This window comes from Astyanax mexicanus, chromosome 9 (assembly GCF_023375975.1).
Source record: "Astyanax mexicanus isolate ESR-SI-001 chromosome 9, AstMex3_surface, whole genome shotgun sequence".
Taxonomy (NCBI): Eukaryota; Metazoa; Chordata; class Actinopteri; order Characiformes; family Acestrorhamphidae; genus Astyanax; species Astyanax mexicanus.
In genome coordinates, this window is record NC_064416.1 from 13,144,687 (window position 1) to 13,164,329 (window position 19,643).

General features: G+C 36.5%; 1 protein-coding gene across 2 annotated transcripts in view; it reads left to right on the top strand.

The window, feature by feature from the left end:
- Positions 1-19,643, top strand: part of LOC103039999 (dysbindin domain-containing protein 1) — a 39,996-nt gene that overhangs the window by 14,688 nt on the left and 5,665 nt on the right. For both annotated transcript variants that reach the window (XM_015604453.3, XM_022679503.2), the window contains exon 4: positions 7,300-7,437. In XM_015604453.3, the coding sequence (XP_015459939.1) occupies positions 7,300-7,437 (138 nt within the window). The remainder of the gene's footprint in view (positions 1-7,299; positions 7,438-19,643) is intronic.

Below are 19,643 nucleotides of genomic sequence, written 5' to 3' on the forward strand. Positions count from 1 at the left end.
CCATGTACCTCCAAAATGGAAATGTCACAGAAAAATGAAATTCTAAACTACATGAAAATCTACATGAAAATCATTGTGGAGATTTCTATTGGTCCATTCATCATGAAAGTTGGACACAATGTATAGAACAAGAGGCAGATTGGCAGTCGTTTAGGACAATGATTATAAGCTGATTATAAGACGCATGTATAACATATGGTCACTTACCATCAATAATTATACATCTTTTTACTGTATTTCTTATATAAAAACAAAAATTCTATCAAGCTTAAATTAGCATTTTCAAATTAGTTTCCTTGTCATTTACCAGTAAACTACAGACATGGTCAATTTTTAATGTTTTAACTTCTTGACAGTATTTGAATCTGCAAACCTGCAAAGTGGAATTTTATGTAGAGCAGATCAACAAAAATGCTGCAAAACTACAAGCTTAAAATCTTTACAAGTTCTCTTTTCCTGTGAAGGAGTCATTTTGAATGTACAATGTTTTTGCCTGACCATAAATAATATTATTATATTGCATTTTTAGAGGCTGCTTTTGGATAGTGTACCTGTTGGTGAGAGATTGTTGATCTACAATTCACTCTAAGACATTTTGCGTGTTTAACAGGGCTTAAAGAGGGTGTATATCATTGGACTGTTAGATGCAGGATGGTCTTTTGGACAATTTGCATGCTGTTTAGTCTAAACATTAGCCACCCAGTGTTAAATTCACATGCAATGCTGTTGTGAATGTCCAACTTGGACTGCTCTGGACTGGAACTGAAAATCTGTTGAAAATCTTATTGAAAATCTGTCTGCAGGATCTACAGGTCCAGCTGCAAAATCTGTGCACAAATGTGCTGCAGGATGGCATGTAGAACCTGTATGCCCCCAACTGTGTCCAACTGTGTCCCGTCTTAATTTAATTTAATTGTGCAATTTTCATCAGTAACCTTATTATTTCACTTCTAAAATTATAATCACTTACATATAATATCATTATTAATCACACATATAAGTTACATTTAATTGCAACAACAACTTTTTTGGTGCACTTTTTGGTGTACTTTTTGTCAGTGAATGTTTTAGAGGCCTAGTTCTGCACTTCTCTGTATCCTTTAGAATTAAACAGGCAAATTTTGTTACTGCTGTGTTTAAAGGGTCTCTGTTCTAGTTGACTGGACTATTGTGCCTCAGTCAAAAAAGCATGCAAAGCTGAAAGGCCTCTAATAACTTCTGCATGAATAGACTGGGCTAAACTGCTGAAGGCTGAATGGACGGGAGCACTGTATGTAAATACTGGTGGTTTTCTTGTTATTAAATCAAAAAAGGTAAATTTAAGTGAATTCAAAATGGGCAGCTTAGTTTATGCATACAAAATGTACATTTCTAACAGCAGCAGACTACAATAACCTAATAAACTTTAAAAATAAACTTTTATTATGAAGTATTATCAGGATAATAATGGTTAATGGGCTACTTCTGAAGCTTAGAAGTGATGTGATTAGCAGTGATGTGATAAACCCAGGAGGCCGTTTCTCTTGTGGTACTTTTACACATCGGTCCATTACTTTATCACCCATTAGTGAGCGGTACATTACTGGTATTACTTAATGCACTGTTAACAACCTGACCCCCCCCAGCTGAATTGAAAATGGCTGTCTGTGTAACGGACATATCTCATTTTATCTCTTCCCCAGACTACTCCATTTACTACACTACTAAACTACAAATATCTGGTTGTGGATAGCTTAAGGTTTTTTATAAAGATAATATTCTGCTATGACAGATTAATTATATTCTAAATCTAGTTGTGTATAGTGCTTTTTCAACCCAAATAAATAGGCTTTTTACAGGGTTTGTACGGTCGTGAAAAAACAAGAAAAGTAATGGAATTTGAAAATAGCAATTTCCAGGCCTTTTGGAAAAATAAAAATACACAGATTGTTTTGGAAAGGTCATGAACATTTGGTCTACAATTCTTTGTGTTTTCATTTATTGATGGAGAAAATCTTTTTTGAGCTGACAACAGCTAATGCAGCAATTAAGCCTCACATAGTGGAGCTTTCAGGATCTGACACACATTTTACATTTTATTATTAAAGATTGTGTGTCAAAATTTTTATCAGATTCATTTTAGGCCTACTGTAATCAATTTTGATTATAATTTTAGTTGATTTTTGGTTTAATTGTCCATGTTTGCACTGATTTTTTAAAAATCGTATGGTCATGAAAATTTGCCTTGAAGGCATGGAAAAGTCATGAAAAAATTATGGAAATTTATTGGTTAAAAAGTGTATGAACCCTGTTTTTAGTGTTACTTTATTATTTCTTGTAGAAATTAATTAATTTGTCTTAAAACTTTCATGCACAAGGTATCTGAGTTGTATTTGCATGCTGCGTATGAAACATTTTGTCCTTTGTTTTTTAGGCAGGTCATGTTCTCTGCTGCAGTACTGTTAGCCAATCAGAGGCGATATGTTTGCATTTATGAATATTCATGAGCCTGTCTTTCCTCAAATCCAGTAAAATAAAGCAGGGTTATACAGAAACACCGGAGCACTTTTTTTCACAAAAAAACAGCTCACATGGCATTCATAGAGATACAACATTTTAAAATTAATGAAAAAAAAAAGGAATGAGACCTTTTATGTAACAGACATAAATGGTGTAGTTACATTATGGCTAAATTTAGTTGTGTTTTTGTCCAAAACAACATTTTGACATTACGGAAACACAATTCAGTTTAACCATTGTTCACTGTTAAATTAAGTTAACTTAAAGTAACATTTTCTAAGGGTTATTTGTGGTATTTGCCAGAGGGGCAGTGGGAATACTACAGGACACACTGGGGCTGATCAGGCAGATAGAGCAGGTCAGAAGGTGATGACAGAAGATGTCTCTGTGAGCTGAATTATTTATCATCACAGTCACAGTTGGCTGTGAAGATCTGTGCAGATGCCAGATGTGCCCCAGTGACTCCTAATCAAACGGCCTTGCCCTCTTTTGACCAGGGCCTTCACTTTCAGTAAGTGTGTATGCGTGTGTTTGAGTGTGGCTGTGTTTGTGTGACTAGGTGAAGGAGAATGGAAGCTTCCAGCTCTCAGCTGGTGGACAGAAAAGGTGCATGAAAGTATTTGACTTGTCTTCCATCTCTGATCCACGCTGCGAGGGGGGAAGACTCATTAACAGACTTCAAACGGTTTATAGCCGCCGCTTGTCTGCTTCTCTATCCGTCTGCCTGTCTAACCTCTTTACCCATGCAAAACTGAACGCGTGCGGCTTTAAGACAGGCGGTGGAAGCTGCTAAGAAGGCTTCAAAGCATGCATTATGCAGAAAGGAACTCACTGACTGTGTTGTATGACAGCGGGAAGGACGATCCAGACTCCTTTTTGAGGCTTTAATGGTGTAGATGTAATGGACCATTGTATGGCAGTGAAGACCTAGTGGTTTGTGAATGTTATTTTGTGAGGATGATCTGCTGCTACTGCTTTTGTTTGACAGACAGAAAGAAATATCTCACTGACAAAATAGTTACTGTCACATATAAACCTTGTATCTTATTTTTATAATTGATTTTCTCCCTAATTATATCTCTTTTTCTTCCTAATTTGGAAGGCCAATTACTCAATCCATTCTTTATGATTTTCTCATCATTAGTATTGCCCCAACACTAGGAGGTTGGAGTCAAATAGCACATAGCACATCCTAGAACACATGTGAAGTCAGTCACAGCCTCTTTTTCAATGCAGTATCACTGAGAAGCCAACAAGCTCGGAGGAAAGTGCAGCAGGCCAGCTCTGTTACATCACCTTAATGTAGAGGGTGAATAAGAGTCTTTACCAGAGAGTCAACATTTTTAGAAAGAACTGCTTATCATTGCAGTTATTTCTGTCTCTTTCCTGGTTAAAATTAAAAGACCAAGTGGCTGAACAGGTCTTTGGCTTGGCCTCATTACGCCACACCTGGTGACGCTGCAATATAATATACATACAAGGTAATTTTGTGCGTCTATATAGAGATTTGATTGATGTAATTGAACACATCTCACTTACTGTACACACTTTAAACAATGTTGAACCACTTATTCACACATACACTATATGAACAAATGTATTGGGTTTCCTTCTTATTCTTTGTTTTTTTCCAAAAGTTAGGATTTTAAAAAGAGTTTCCATATTCTGCGTAACTGCCTCTACTGTTTAGGGAAGTATTCCATTAGCATTTGGAGCATTTTTGGAGCAAGTTAAGCATTAAGAGCATTACTGAGGTCAGGATGTTAGATAAATACCACCGTACTTCATCCACAACTCTACATCTCAGTGCTGGGGGTTAGACATGGTGCCAACAAGTTCATGCTTATCTGCCACAGAGAGTCCAATTCTATTGGTAGTGCTTCTCTCCTGGGACAAGACAAATTGTGTTCATTTGCTGTATGCTTTTCAATAGTAGGAATGTTCATAACATTTAGATACTGTATATACAGTGTATATCTCTTATATATGGAGTCTAAAATAGTTCTTCTGTGATATCATTCAAAGAGCTGTTTGTAGCACCTTCATTGTTAGAGTGCACATGATCCTGTTTGTGATTTGCTTGTTTGTCGTGTTTGTCAGTTAAGAAGAGGAATTCTCAGCACTGCTGCTCCCTTGTGGATTTGTTTCGTCTCGGTTGGAGGGTCATTGTTTTTTAATCAATCTCACAGCTATATTTAACAGAGCCATGCTGAGAGAGATCAGTCGCGCCTTCAGTACAGTAGCGAATGAGAAATGTTCAGAAATAAAGGCTGTTACCAGCCTGCAGCAATAACACAGCCTGCAGAGAAGAGCATTATGAGCACAGCAGAGATATCTCGTCTCGTTGAGGATAGTGGATGGTGAGGATAGTGTTTCTAAAATTTGTTCCCAAAAAACTGGGCATCATACTGTGACAAATGCATTAGATCGACCAATGCAAATGTGTCCAAGTATATTGCATCATCACAGATTTCGGTGTCTGTCTTCCAGTTTATTATTAGTATTTTTGGCACTAACGGTATTGACGCAATACACCATATGTCCTTGTAGGCTTGTAGACACCTGCTTCTTCATGGATCCTTCAAAAACCAAAGGTATTACTAATCAGTTTGTCCATATTTGCTGCTCTACTTTCCTGACAGGGCTGTACGTTCCATGTTGGAACATTGCTGTGAGGAGAATTTGATTGCATTTGAGCGTCAGTGAGATCTGAACAGTTCTCAACCCAGAGATATCGAAGGCGCTCCATCCATCACTGGAGAGTTCCAGTGCTCCACATCACAGAGCTTACTCTAGCCAGTTCTTGGCTCTGGTTGCAATGACCTCATGCTCATGTTTGGCTGCTCCTGAACACCCAATTCTATTAGCAACTAAACATCGTGACATTGTTTTCAGCATTCACTGAAGTAGAAAAAGCAAAGTGCCATAAACATAAAATAAAAACACAATAAAAACACACCTGCCCAGAGTTCTTCATATAACATTCATACATACTGCATGACTACAGGAGTGAGAGGACAGCAAGATGTGTCCCAATAGCCGGTGTAACTGTCCAACTCCAGCTGAGGAATGGCCTTGGCACCGCAAAAGCAGAGCAGCCGGGAAAAAAGAGATGAGTAGAAGGTTAGAAGAGTTAGACTTGGCAGAAACAAGCATCTCCACAAATCAGACATGTACCAAAAGCAGCAGTTATCACGTTGAAAGCTCCATCGCCTAATGAAATGTGTAACTAAATAAATTCTCCTTCACGCAGCAAGGAGCTGAGTGTGTGCTTCTCATGAAATACTGCTAAAAATAGCTGAAATGGAATTTCAGAGAGGTTTCTCCTGATTTACCCTCAGACACAGACGCCCAACTGGTACTGGTGAAGCTTGAGTCCATGTTCTGACTAGGTTTGAGTTTTCTAGTTTGTGATTATAACCTGAAGCAGCACATGTGAGAAGGTTGTTGAGCTATCTGGAGGACCTTAGTGAGTGAGAACTAGTAATTTTCAGCTGATGTTGATGAAGTTCAGTTCAGTTTCCAGACACATAATAAGAAAACTTCAACTAGATTGTTCCACATGTGAGACCAATAAGCTACTAAGAAGGAGACTTTAAAGGACAGTCCTAGCAAAGACACGCCCTACCTAGACTGAAGCCCAGATTTTTGAATGGAGCTATTGTTTCTTTCAAAATTAATAAAAATCTGCTTTTGGTGCTCTAAAGGGGCTCACCGAGATCACAATTGGCCATGCCTTTTTTTGGGGGGAATAACTGTCTCTATTGTTAAAAAAAGTATTTCTACTCAGGTTTGGAGCATTGATGTAAGAATTTGATGGCATTCAGCAACAAAAACATTAGCAAGGTCAGTGTTGGATGTTTGATGATCCCCACCGTACCTCATCCCCAACTTCCCAACGCATTCTCACTCTCATATTGAAGTACTGGCTGGAGCACCTCTATTCCAGAGAACACAGTTCTTCCACAGTTCCACTGCTCAGTGCCCTGGACCTTAACCCCATAACAGGCCTTAATCCATACATGGGCTACCGGTAATGGTGGTATAAAACCCTTTTTTTATTTATATTCTGAAAACTATGAGGGTTTTAGAGATTCTCCTACAGGACAATATAAGAGAAGCTGTTCTGTTCACCTCTTTACTCTTAAAACACATAATAATTTCAGATACATGTTTGAAAATAAACACAAAATCTAAATGAAAGGTTTGGAAAACATAAACTGTTTGATTTGTGTTCAGTAAAATATTGATTTAAAAATTGAAATGTTTAGAAAAGCACCAATTTTATGATTTTTTTTAAATTATATTTTGACAGTTGTGGATTGACTATTACAATTACAATTCAGATTTTCAGTAATGTTTCATTTCAGAAATGAAACCTTTTTATGTAATGCTTTAATATAAATAAATATATAGGTGTGTGATATCAGGCAGAATATGGAAAAAATAGCCCACAGGTTCATGTATATCTGCTCCAGAATGTCCTGTTCTAATGGTAGTACCTTTTTACTGGGAAAAGTCCATTTTTTTCTGTGCATTTGAATGTCAGTATCAGCAATGGGTTCAACTTTGGATTAATTTAGAACATATAGGGTTTGTTTTCCTCACATGGATTAAGCCTAGTTGAAGTTTCTACAGTGGAAAATCTCTATTAAAATGCTGTGTAGTCTAAGACCAAGCTTAGTCTCTGTCTGGGAAACTGTCCTACAGTATAAATGAAACACTTGTTATAACCACATTGGGTGTAGGCTTAAACTGAACTAATACTAAAGTGATAACGAATGTTTGTATTCATTGCAGAGCCCCTGAGCAGTGTGTCATCCCTGGAGGTGCATTTTGACCTTCTAGACCTGACAGAGCTCACGGACATGTCCGACCAGGAGTTGGCTGAGGTGTTTGCTGATTCTGATGAAGAGAACCACAACGACTCACCTGCAAGTGAGTCTGACACACTAATCATACACCATCCACACATACTGTTCTGTTCCTATTACCAATACCATTAAACCTACCTGCCTAATATTCTGTAAGTCACCATTGTGTCACTTAAACATCTTTTGACCCTTTAAGACATGTACTCAACAAGAACTCTGAAGGTGTCCTGTTGTATCTGACAGCAGTCCTGTGATCAATGACCATCAGTGATCCATTAATGAGACAGCTGCCCATGATCATGTCATCGATTCACAGAATGTCCTGACAATTTGACAATGACCTGTATGTTAAACTAAAGCAATCAGATCAGCCATGATCTCTGTTTAATATTCTGCTGTACAGAAAGAATAGCTCACATAAGCAATTCTGCATCAGCCAAGGATCAATGAAGTTAAACTCAATCAGTATATTTTAGCATAGCTGCCAGCTACACACCTGCCAAGTGATTCAGCAGAGACAAACAAGAATCCTATGTTCTATTAATGATCAGGAATGGAATTGTTTAAATTTGACTAATAATTACAAACTGTAATACCTTAGCCCAAGTAAAATGCTTGATTTTTCTCCAAAATAGAGAATAAACAGCCTCAGCAAATACACAATATCTAAATTACTGTAAGAATTACACTAGCAATTTTTGTAATTTAAACCTAAATTTCTGAACAAAACAATATTAAATAAATGAAATAATATATATAAAGTGACATATTCTCAAAATTGGCTTATTTTTCAATATGTACAGCTCTAGAAAAAAAAAGAGATCACTTAAAAATTATGAGTTTCTTTGATTTTACCAAATTGAAAACCTCTGGAATATAATTAAAAGGAACATGGATGATCACAAGCCATCAAACCAAGCTGAACTGGCATAAAGTTATACAACAGCATTGTGTAAGACTGGTGGAGGAGAAAATGCCAAGATGCATATAAACTGTGATTAAAACCATTGCATTCCACCAAATATTGATTTCTGAACTTAAAACCAGGGTTATTCCACCAAATATTGAGACCAGAACTTAAAACTTTATGAATATGAATTTGTTTTCTGACAAGGTCTGAAAGCTCTGCATCTTTTTTGTTATTTCATCCATTTCTCATTGTCTGCAAATTAATGCTCTAAATGAAAATGTTTGTATTTGGAATTTGGGAGAAATATTGTCTGTAGTTTATAGAATAAAACAACACTGTTAATTTTACTCAAACACAAACCTATAAATAGTAAAATCAGAGAAACTGATTCAGAAACTGAAATGGTCTCTTAATATTTCCCAGAGCTGCATATAACAGCAACATCTGTCTTCTCTAATGTATATTTGGTTTAATATGTTGTTTATCCAAAATAGTGCTATTATTTTTTTTTAGGGCAGTGTTCTTCTTGGTGTGAGATTGCTGACTTCTAGACATGCCTCTACAACAAACTCTAAGTCAATTTGCCCAGTTGACAGAGAAATAGGGTCATAGTTTCAACAATTTGTTTGGCTTCTATGCCATCTGTGAGCCAGCCACCACCGCCTTTGTTCACAGTGGTGTACTGGACTGCTATAGACTGGAAATGTATCATCTTTGGTGACGAATCCAGTTTCTTTATTAGATCCAGTGATGGTTGGTTTAGAGTTTGGAGACCTTGTGGTGAAGGCTTCAATCCTACCTTTGCTAAGAAGTGACATGGCTGATGATCTCGGAGCTATCTTGGGGCAATTCAGTATAAAGTATGAGTTCATATAAAATATGTCTAATTAAAACAATAGTCTAGTTTTTAATACACAAAAACCAGAACCCACTTTTCTGCATTGTTGCATTTTAAATCCCCTGACCCTGTAATATTTCTTATAAGCTATAAAAAAGGCAAATTTTTACCATGTCACTGGGCAAAGTTGCTCTCTGTTTCTTTGTGTGTCTGTGTAAGAATGTAGGCACATGCTTTTTCTTTTCACACTTAGTCTTGTGTAACATATAAACAGCCCAGGAATTAGGCCATTTGTCCAGTACAGTATGTGGATGTATGTGAGAAAATGCAGACAGCTGTTTGTCGGTCACTTTAGCAGCGTCGCGCGCGTGTTTAAAAGCACCCTGCTGTCACACACTGACACCCCGACCCTCTCTGGCTTCCGATGCAGTGTCACATCCCCACCCCTTTAATTGCCCCTTCCCCTTTTCCTTTAATAGACCTGCTGTGCCAGGGCAAAACCATTGTTCCCAAGCTGGTGCCAAACCACATGAGTAAAAGTGCTTAAACTAGGGAGGCACCAAAACAAAAAAAAAACCCAATACTGGTTATTCAATGGTTTAATTTCTTTTCTTACCATTGAAAACATTTTATGGACTTTATGTATGTTTCACTTTTAAAATAAAAAGCTATTTAAACAGATGTGCTATTTTTCTATCTTGTAAGGAAAAGTATTTGAACATGTGACTGTCAGGCATGTTTTGTTGCCCAGGTGTGTCCTAATACATTGATTTTTTAAAACAATAAATAGTGCTGAGTGTCTACGTTTAGTTTCAGATTTGGGTTTTATCTGTGCAGACTGTACATTTGTAGTTAAAGGAGTGGCCAACATGAAAACCAGAGAGCTGTCTATGGGTGAAAGATTGTAAAGCTGAAGCAGATAGAAAATCAATCAGAGCAATTGTCTAAATTCCCCAAGAACTGGGAACTTTAAGAACTTTACCAGCCTTAAGCTAGATACAACATTGCACTACTGTTATACGGGTTCTATTTATATTGTCACTTGATCTTAATCACCATTAATATTGCACTATTATCTTCTGTCTCACAAATGTCTATTGTGTTTTTGTTGTATTGTACATATAGTGTCTCCCACTCATTTAGATTTAGATTATATATTTATTTCTTTTTATTTCTATTTATATATCTATTTCACCCCCACCACTACTGCACCTTGTTCTGTCTCATGTATGTCTGTGTCCCTGCTGCTGTATTGTACACATAGTGTCTCCCCTTTTTCTTTATTTTTCTTTATTATCCATTATCTGTACTTGCTGTAAAATTGGGAAGGAGAGTAACGTAATTTCAATTCTATGTATGTCCTGTACATATGCAGCATTGACAATAAAACTACTTGAACTTGAACTTGAACTTAAATATTGGCAATGGCTAGTAAAACCATTTGAAATGTCCTAAAGAAGAAAGTCATCACTGGTGTACTAAGTAACAGATGTCGAACAGGTAGACCAAGGAAAAACACGGCAGTTGTTGTCAGAAACATTGTGAGTGCTGTAAAAATAACTGTTAGTGACATCAGTAACAATATCCAGAGGGCAGGACTGGAGTTACCACAATCTAATGTTTGCGTAAGTTTTCATGAACAAAAGTACACAGGTTTCACTCTGCAAATCTCCTGTACCTGACTTCTAATGGGATACACCTTGCTTTCTATCCTGCTTGCTGACAGTCACCTACTAGTCCTGCATATTTGGAGAGCTTCCTTTCGAAGGCTTCCTCCAAGCTTGCACACAGTAGACATCTGAGGCGTACCTCGGCTGTTTACTGCTCTTAATAGTGAACTTATTCTGTCATGAAAGCTTATAATGAGCATCAGTCCACACTGCTGGTGGTGAGTGGGAGGGCCTGTGGGGGGGCTTGGAGAGTCAGTGGAGGGGCTTATAATTAGAGAAAGATTCAGACATGCATACTCAGAGTACTCACTGAGAGAGGTTTTTAACATTGGCTAATGATATTGTTTACTTCGATTCAGTCTTTTGTCATCCTCTCAGGCAAAAACAGTATTGTTTAGTATGGTGTTATTATGCTGTCGAAAAACAAGAAGTTGTTGAAATCTAATAAAAAAAACATATTAATAATTAATTAATTAATTTTTGTAAATGTAATGATAAATGAATGTAATGAATTAAAAGAGGCTGTAGCATGGCTGGGAATTTAGGTCAGATTTTTCCATAGATGTTATAGTTGAGCCTATAGTTCCTGCACACCCATAACGGTTGCCAAAGCTGTCATCCCAGCTGTTCCCATAAATACTAAAATGCAATGAATCTGGTCAACATGCAGGCCAGGAAGTGTTAAATGTTTCAGGAAAATCTTTAGTGTATGTGGGCAAGCGTTATCCTGCTGAAAAGAGCTAGCCTAGCTGTTTGAGCTGTTAATGTGCCTTGTATCACTACTAGCAGTCACCAGCTGACATATTGTCACTGTTTATTGAAAAACAAGTATCTGCATAGACACAAACTGTTCCTTACACTCTCATAAATTCTGAAATAACCTGAAATAAACTATTTTTTATTGACTTCCATCTCCTCTAAATCTGCTGTTTTTGAGAGATATTTTTCATTGGACAGCGACGAAATGCGATGGTTTCAAACATCGGCATTTGGGGCAGTGTGTCACTTATCAGTTAAGCAGGACTGAAGCACTCGCCATAAGGTCATAATATTCAAAACGACCATCATCAGATGCAAAACACAACCTGGATTTGTCACTAAAGACTACACAACACAGTCCAGGTTTCTTATTCATGGCACCACTGATGACAAAGTAATGACTGGCTGAAGGACAAATTAGATGGTGGCCAATTCTTAGAAATTATCATCCTGCTTCTCTTAGTCAAATGATTCACTCCTCTAAAAGTCAGTCAGCTGGGTAGAATGTCTTCTAGTGTATTTAAAGGCTTTTTAAGCAGCCAATCTCTCACCACTACCCAAAAGTAGCCTTTGAGATCCTTTCACGCCCACTTGTGGCAAGACCCAGTGTCCAATCAGACTAATCATTTACACAGGGTTCTTAAAATGTCTTAAAATGTCTTGAATTAAGGTCTTAATGACTACATTATTGTGTCTTAAATTATCTTTATTGAGGTTTTAAAAAGGTCTTAAAAAGGTCTTAAAAAGCCTTAAATTTGACTTCTAAAATGGTGCAAGAACCCTGTTACACATCGGCCTGAAACATAACCGCATACCGACTTTTGCAGCAGTTTGGGCTGTGTTTTCTAAAATCTATAAATATATATGTATTTAAAGATGATAGGTAGATGATACATGAGCCTGCAGCTATTTTATAGTATATTTATAGTATATCTGAGCTGCTGTATTAGTAGTGAGCTGATAAGTTCTTTATTGCAGAGCGTCCTCATTACAGAGCTGCATTAGCCTGCTGCACTCTGTACTCTATGAACCTGTCTCTCTGCTCGGTGAGTTATGGTCACCATTAGCCATCTGCGAGTCCTGGCACTATCTCCATTCTTCTTAATTCATCCTTATGCTCAGACCCCAGCCTCTTCCTTCCAGACTAAACAAAGGCCTCTGCTCTAATGTACCGTGTTTCCTCACGTCATGAGAGACCAAATGCATCTCTAATGAGGCAGATAAAGTGTGTGTGCTCCTGACTGCACAGGTGCAGGAGCAGAAGTAAAGCAGGAGCAGGAGGGGAGCAGGAGATAAAGCCAAACACGGCCTACAGACGGCTTCACACAGGCCTCTGGAACACTGACAGTGGGGTTCAGAAGTGTCTAATCTGTTGCAGTATTCTTTAGAAAGAAAGAAAATGACTTTAAAGTGCAGATATTAAATTTGTGTTAAAAACATAAAAATGGAAATGGTGGAGTTTGTAAATTAAATTCATAAATTCATAATGTTTCAATATGTATCTATCTACTACTAAATACAGCTTGCTTTTTTAATGTAGTTGTTTTTGTGACATTATTAAAGAGTAAGTATTTACTTACTCTATATCTGTCTATTGAACCTGCAGAATTTTAGACACACCAATTCACATTCAATTCACAAAGATTTAAGTTTAATGATTCAATATCTAGTTATTATTCATTATCTGTTTATCTGTTTTTATTAATTACTAATTGATTACCAACCTATTAGTTTTTATTAGTATTTTTTATATTTTTTTATTCAATAGGCAATAATAATAATTAATGAATAAATATTTAAATATTCAATATAGTTAAATATTATTTATTATTTAATAAGTACTAATGAGGTATCTATTGTTAATTAATTATTCTGAACTATTCAGTATCTATTGATTATCCAATAAATACAAATAATTTAGTATCTATTACTTGTTTAGTATCTATTTTTGGTCAATAATTTCTAATTGAAAACCTACTAATTATTGAGCTCTTACATATTATTTTATATTTTATTCAATAAGTATTGATTATTTATTCAGAATATACACGAAACTAATATGTAAGTTGTACTTGTTGTTTGGAGATTGTGCTCACATACAGGCCTTCAGGGTTAAAGGGTGAAGTGGAGAGTCATGTGGCAGTAAAAAGGGAATGTAGCTCTTCTTATGGTTCAGTATCTCAGTAGGGCTGGTGCTGTGGTCACGAGCAGGGTGCTGTGGACGCATGTGAATGTGACCTTGTCTAGAAAGCAGACACTCAGAATATGAACAACCTCTCCAGCTCTGCTGCAGAGAACAGACTGACTCAAGCTGTTCAACAGCTGCCTAATAACACTATCTTTCTCAGGGGGTCTCTATCTCCCTTTCTCTCCCTCCCTCTCTCTTTCTCTCTCTCTCTCTTTATCTCTTTATCTCACTTTATCTCTCTCTGCTTGGCTACTTTAACTTTAATATTGCTTTTGTTCACCCCCTTTTTTACCCCTGACATTTATATTTCTGTATCTTCCCAAAGAAGTAAACTGTAGTGAATTACACCTAATTATGTGGGTCTAGTGGCACATGTCAGTACAATTCCACATGGAAAGATAGCATATGGCAAGTAATCTTCTTGAAGTTGATGTGTTAAAGGCCGAGCTTAAGAATTTGAGACTCTGACAAGTAGATGACTGAACATCTGAACATCTTTCAAACAACAGGCAGATCTTGTGTGATCTTAAAGTTTTAATAACTTAAATAAGCTTAATTAGCACACTATACTGAGTACCGCACAGTGCAGTAAATTAGGCAAGTTGCACTTACTCTATTTAAGTTGACATTATTCAAACAGTGGTCTTTAAATCTTGGTAGGTGTGACAGTAAAATGGCAAATAAATTACATTAACTGTTCGCTTAACTTCCAGCAAGAGCATAATCTTAATCCAGAACTGAAAACTACAGCAAATCTGGCACTGTTTACAATTACAAGACTTGAATCTGTCTAGTAACAGATACTGAAGGGATTATTCACATAGGGAAAAGTAGAGTGATTAAAAGTTCCTTAAACGTGAGTAAAGGTTCCTCTTTATACATGCAGTATGCAAACAGATGATCCCAGGAGCCAATGGAAAAGCTGTCTTACTCATCATAGTAGCACTATTCAAGTAAAAGGCACATAATTCACAAATTAACTAAAAGTTTGCCAAAAAAGTGTATATCCTAACTATCTAGTTTTGGGTTAGTCTAACCTAATCATCTTAAGTGATCCCACATTACTGTAATATTTCAATTATGTTACCTTAATTAATTCATTAAGTAGGGCAGTTTGATTTTACAGTGTACAGTGTTAGGCATGTGATTTTAATGTTGTGGCTGGTTGATGTACTGTATTTCTTTAAATGAATCATGCATTATAACTCTATCAGATCCAGATCCTAATGCTGGCTGGAATTCAGACTGACGTAAATGAACAGAGTGTGTTCTACAGCTGTCTTAGCCTGGACTTTTTCTTTCTCTCTCAAAATCTTAATGCCTAACCCAAATCTCAGATGATGGGAGTGTGCACAGCTGTTGTTGCACATCTGGTAAATCTTCAGATTATTTAAAACTGTGAGTCAAACCAGCTTATCATTAGGATCCGTTTCTAAAGAACCATGACCGCCGGGACCTCAGCAAACCCCAGTGCTGCGGGCCTGCTCTACAGCTGGGGTATTTAGCAGGCGGAGGCGCCGGCCGGGCAGGGCAGGGTGTGTGGAGGGAGAGCATTTGTATTCTGGTGTGTTCGTGGTGTGAATCAGGGTCAAAAGGACTCCATAGCTTCTCTCGGGGAGCACGGCCTATTTGATGTAAATGCAACGCTCTGCATTATTTACAGCCAGCTTCTCTGAGTAAGGGCTCCGTTCCATTCCCTGCTGAGTTTTATAAGAGCCAATCTAGTGGAGTTAGATTAAGATTAATTTTTTTAAAATACACCTCAACCACACTTTTGTGACTTTTTTGTGACACCACTGTTTTTCAGAATTTGGTCTAGTTATCTTGCGGTTTGATCTCAAATAGTAGCCTAACATACCTCTGCTAGTTGGTAGATATGGTAAAATAATGTTGAGTTAAGTCAAGGTCTTTATTAACAAGTCAGTTTACTTGATAGGCATCGTTTGCCACAACACTGGACAGTTTTATTCACTCATACAAGATCAGTCTTTGTTTTAATATCAAGAAACCAAAATACTTTATATACCATTTGAACAATTTTAAATTGTTTAAATATTTTAAAGTACTGATAAAATATAAAACAACCGTCATGATTCGTTTGTAGGGTTTGGATCAATAAAGGACATAAAAATCCAAAAAAAATGTTTTTTAAACTTGGTATGGATACTGTGCTTGTTAAAATGTAACACTCAAGCACTTACCAATGACTCCCATATGGAATATCTAATTATTCAAAATCAACACAGACACTATATAAGACGCCTGCTGGAGAAACAGTTGGAGGTCTGAATCTGCTCTGACTCACTGTTCTCTCTCATTTCCTTACTGAAGTTTAAATGAGCACAGTCACTGTAATACCAGAGCAAAAACCATGTCACCAGCCTGGTCCAATTAGAACTGGATTAAAAGCTGTGAAACCACACAGTTTCCTCACTGTCAAGGTACATTTATCCAAATTGTGATGACCCCGATGTGTGCCAAAGGCTTACTGATATTTATGCGTAGATATATAATGTCTAATGTAATGTGATATTTAAAACATATTAAAGTCTCTCTCACCCTTCTGAAATTAACTTACAGGTTTTATATTCTGAATTCCAACCGTTTTGGTTAAAATAGGTCCACAATGCAGAAAAATTGTCATGCTTTATGTTCCTGTTCACTCTATAGATTCCATTTCATGGAATGCACTTCACCCTGAGACCTCTCTCAAATATCCCAAATAATACAACCACGAACTGTTCCCTAGATCCCAGTCACCTGAATTTTAGAATTGATCACACCTGTTTTCTATTTAGCCCCTTATTACTTGTGCAAAGTATTGCCAACACACCCATAGCTGCTTATCAATTTTTTCCATTATTTTCTAGTCTGCTTGTGTACGATGTTTGTTTCTGGTTTATTTTTACATTGTCTTTGCCCTTTTGGTTTCGTTGCCCTCTTTGCATTTTGTTCTAATTCCGATCTTTGCTAATGTTACACAGTTTTGCTTCTGGCATGGCCATGTCCGTTTTGTTCACCTTCAGTTGTTTTGCATGCATCTAAAACCAAAGTCCATTTCAGAAGGGCAAGGGGAAAAAAAGTAATATTTTTGTCATGCTCTCATGCTTATGCTCTCCATCACTAAAGACTCTAGAGCAGGGGTCACCAACATGGTGCCCGCGGGCACCAGGTAGCCCGCAAGGACCTTATGAGTAGCCCGCAGACCTGGTCTAAAAATAGCATTTTTGTTGCTATTCTTTTTTTTTTTTAAATCACAGTTGCATTGGTGTAATTTTAGATTATATTAGATTAATATTAGCTTAGAGATAGCCTATAGTTTATATATTATTATACAATATAATGTAATATAATATGTAATATTATATTAAAATATAATATAATATAAAATGTAAACAATTGCAGAGATTTATAAAAATAGTGTTGCATATTGATATCTGTGTCTTCACATAGATGAATGTCATTAATTATTAATAATAACATATAATTAAAGGTAAATTGAGAAAAGTTGTAATTTCATGAGTGTGTATCAAACTGGTAGCCCTTCGCATTAATTGGTACCCAAGAAGTAGCTCTCAGGTTCAAAAAGGTTGGTGACCCCTGCTCTAGAGACTCCATTTCCCAGAATTCACCTTAATTTGAGACCTTTATCATATGTCCCACATTATGCAACCACAAACTGTTCCCTAGATTCCAGTAACCTGAATTTTAGGATTGGTCACACCTGTTTTCCATATAGCCTCTGGTTGAATTCCCTTTTAATTTGTACTTACCTTTGCAAAGTATTGCCAACATATCAGTTGTTGCTTACTGAGTGTTTCATGTTTGTCCAGCCTGTATGTGTGTGATTTGTGGTTTATTTATGTTGTCTTTTCTCTTTGATTTGGTTGCCCTCTTTGCTATGTTATTCTGGGTTTGATCTTTGCTAATTTAACACAATTTTGCCTCTGTTTGTCTGTTTTGTTTGCCTGGTTGTTTAAAGTCTGTAGACCTCTCCATTAAACACCAAATACTTCAGAATCAGAAATTAATTATTTGCAAAATTAGAACAAAATATACAATTGGAAAAACAATATAAATTAAATATTTTTTTTCTGACCCACACCCAAAACCATCAAACAAATAAACAAAAAAAGAACAATTGTCATCCCAATACATTTAAGCACCAATATTATTGGATAGCACCAATAGTGCAAGTTCTTCAGTTTAGATCTGAGGTGGACCACACTGAGAGCATTGAGGCATCCTGTATGTGTGATCCTGACTGAAGGCTGCAGAATGAGTTCTGATGTATGGCTGCATGTGAGAGACAGTCAGACACACAGAGGAGTGTAAGTGCCTGCCTGTCTGTCAGTCTGAGCCCCGACCTGCCCCACATCCATATTTATGAGCTGCCACTCAGATACCACAGCAGCAGACTGGACCCGGAGCTGAACTGATTGGAATTCAAAGCATTGTCTGATCTACTGTCAGCTGTCCGAGTGCACGTATGCAAATAATACATTGATGTGAAATGATAAAATAGTGAATGAAATTAAAGAAATGTCTAGTACTAGTACATCTTTCACTCACAGCAGCTTACCTTATATGGACAAAAGAAATGGGAAACTTGCTTATTTATTTTTTAAGAGCATTTAAAAAGAGTTTATCCTGCTTTTTTACTAGATTCTGAAGTTGATGTGGGCTTTTGTGAGTTCAGGGTTTTGGATGATCACCATTTGTGCATTTGCACATCTGTGTCAGCAATGGATGCAACTTAAATTAGCTTACTGGTAATTAATTAGTTAGAATGACTGTCCACAAAACCCTGTGTATGTTAGTATGTTCTGAGGGTGGTATAAAGGCACAATGTGTTAAATACATTGGTCCTCATTAAAACCCTGCCTGGTCATACCTCTCAGTGAGATCAATAATATAGTGTGGGTGCAGAGCATGGCTTTTTGATTGATTATAAAATTAAAATTTATGATTCCAGATTTTTACATCATCAAAATATTCTGAGAAACTGGAGAAATCCCTGTGTGCACAGGACAAGGTTGAGGGTTAATTTTGGATGCTTGTGATTTTTGGGCACTGCATTGAAACCAGGCATAATGGTTCTTTTAAGGCCATTTTTTAAAGTACCTTTTTAGTACCTTAATTTTTAACAGTGTTCTGTCTCTTTCTTTAGAGTGATGATGGTTAATTTACACTAAAGTAATAGGTATTCAGTAATATTGTGTTTTGGACATTGTTAACATCTAGCTTATGAAGAAAATGATCTCAAATCAACTAATGTAAAGATTATCCACTTTTTAAAGTATTTTTCAGACCATACATTTTTTCTTGAATACATATTTAGGTATATTCGTATAATTAGTTTCTTTGATTTTACCAAATTGAAAACCTCTGGAATATAATCAAGAGGAAGCCATCAAACCAAGCTGAATTGCTTGAATTTTTGCACCAGGAGTAGCATAAAGTTATCCAAAAGCAGTGTGTAAGACTGGTGGAGGAGAACATGCCAAGACACATGAAAACTGTGATTAAAAAACAGGGTTATTCCACCAAATATTGATTTCTGAACTCTTAAAACTTTATGAATATGAACTTGTTTTATTTGCATTATTTGAGGTCAGAAAGGTTTGCATCTTTTTTGTTATTTCAGCCATTTCTCATTTTCTGCAAATAAATGCTTTAAATGACAATATTATATTTGGAATTTGGGAGAAATGTTGTCCATAGTTTATAGAATAAAATAAACAAAAAAAAAAATACTTCACTATTGTAAGTTGCTTTGGACAAAAGCATCTGCCAATTGTAATGTAATGTAAAACAATTAGAGAAAAATCAAAGAAACTGTAGTGGTCTCTTAATTTGTTCCAGAGCTGTATATTAAATTGAATGTTGTGGTGTGTGCCTATAA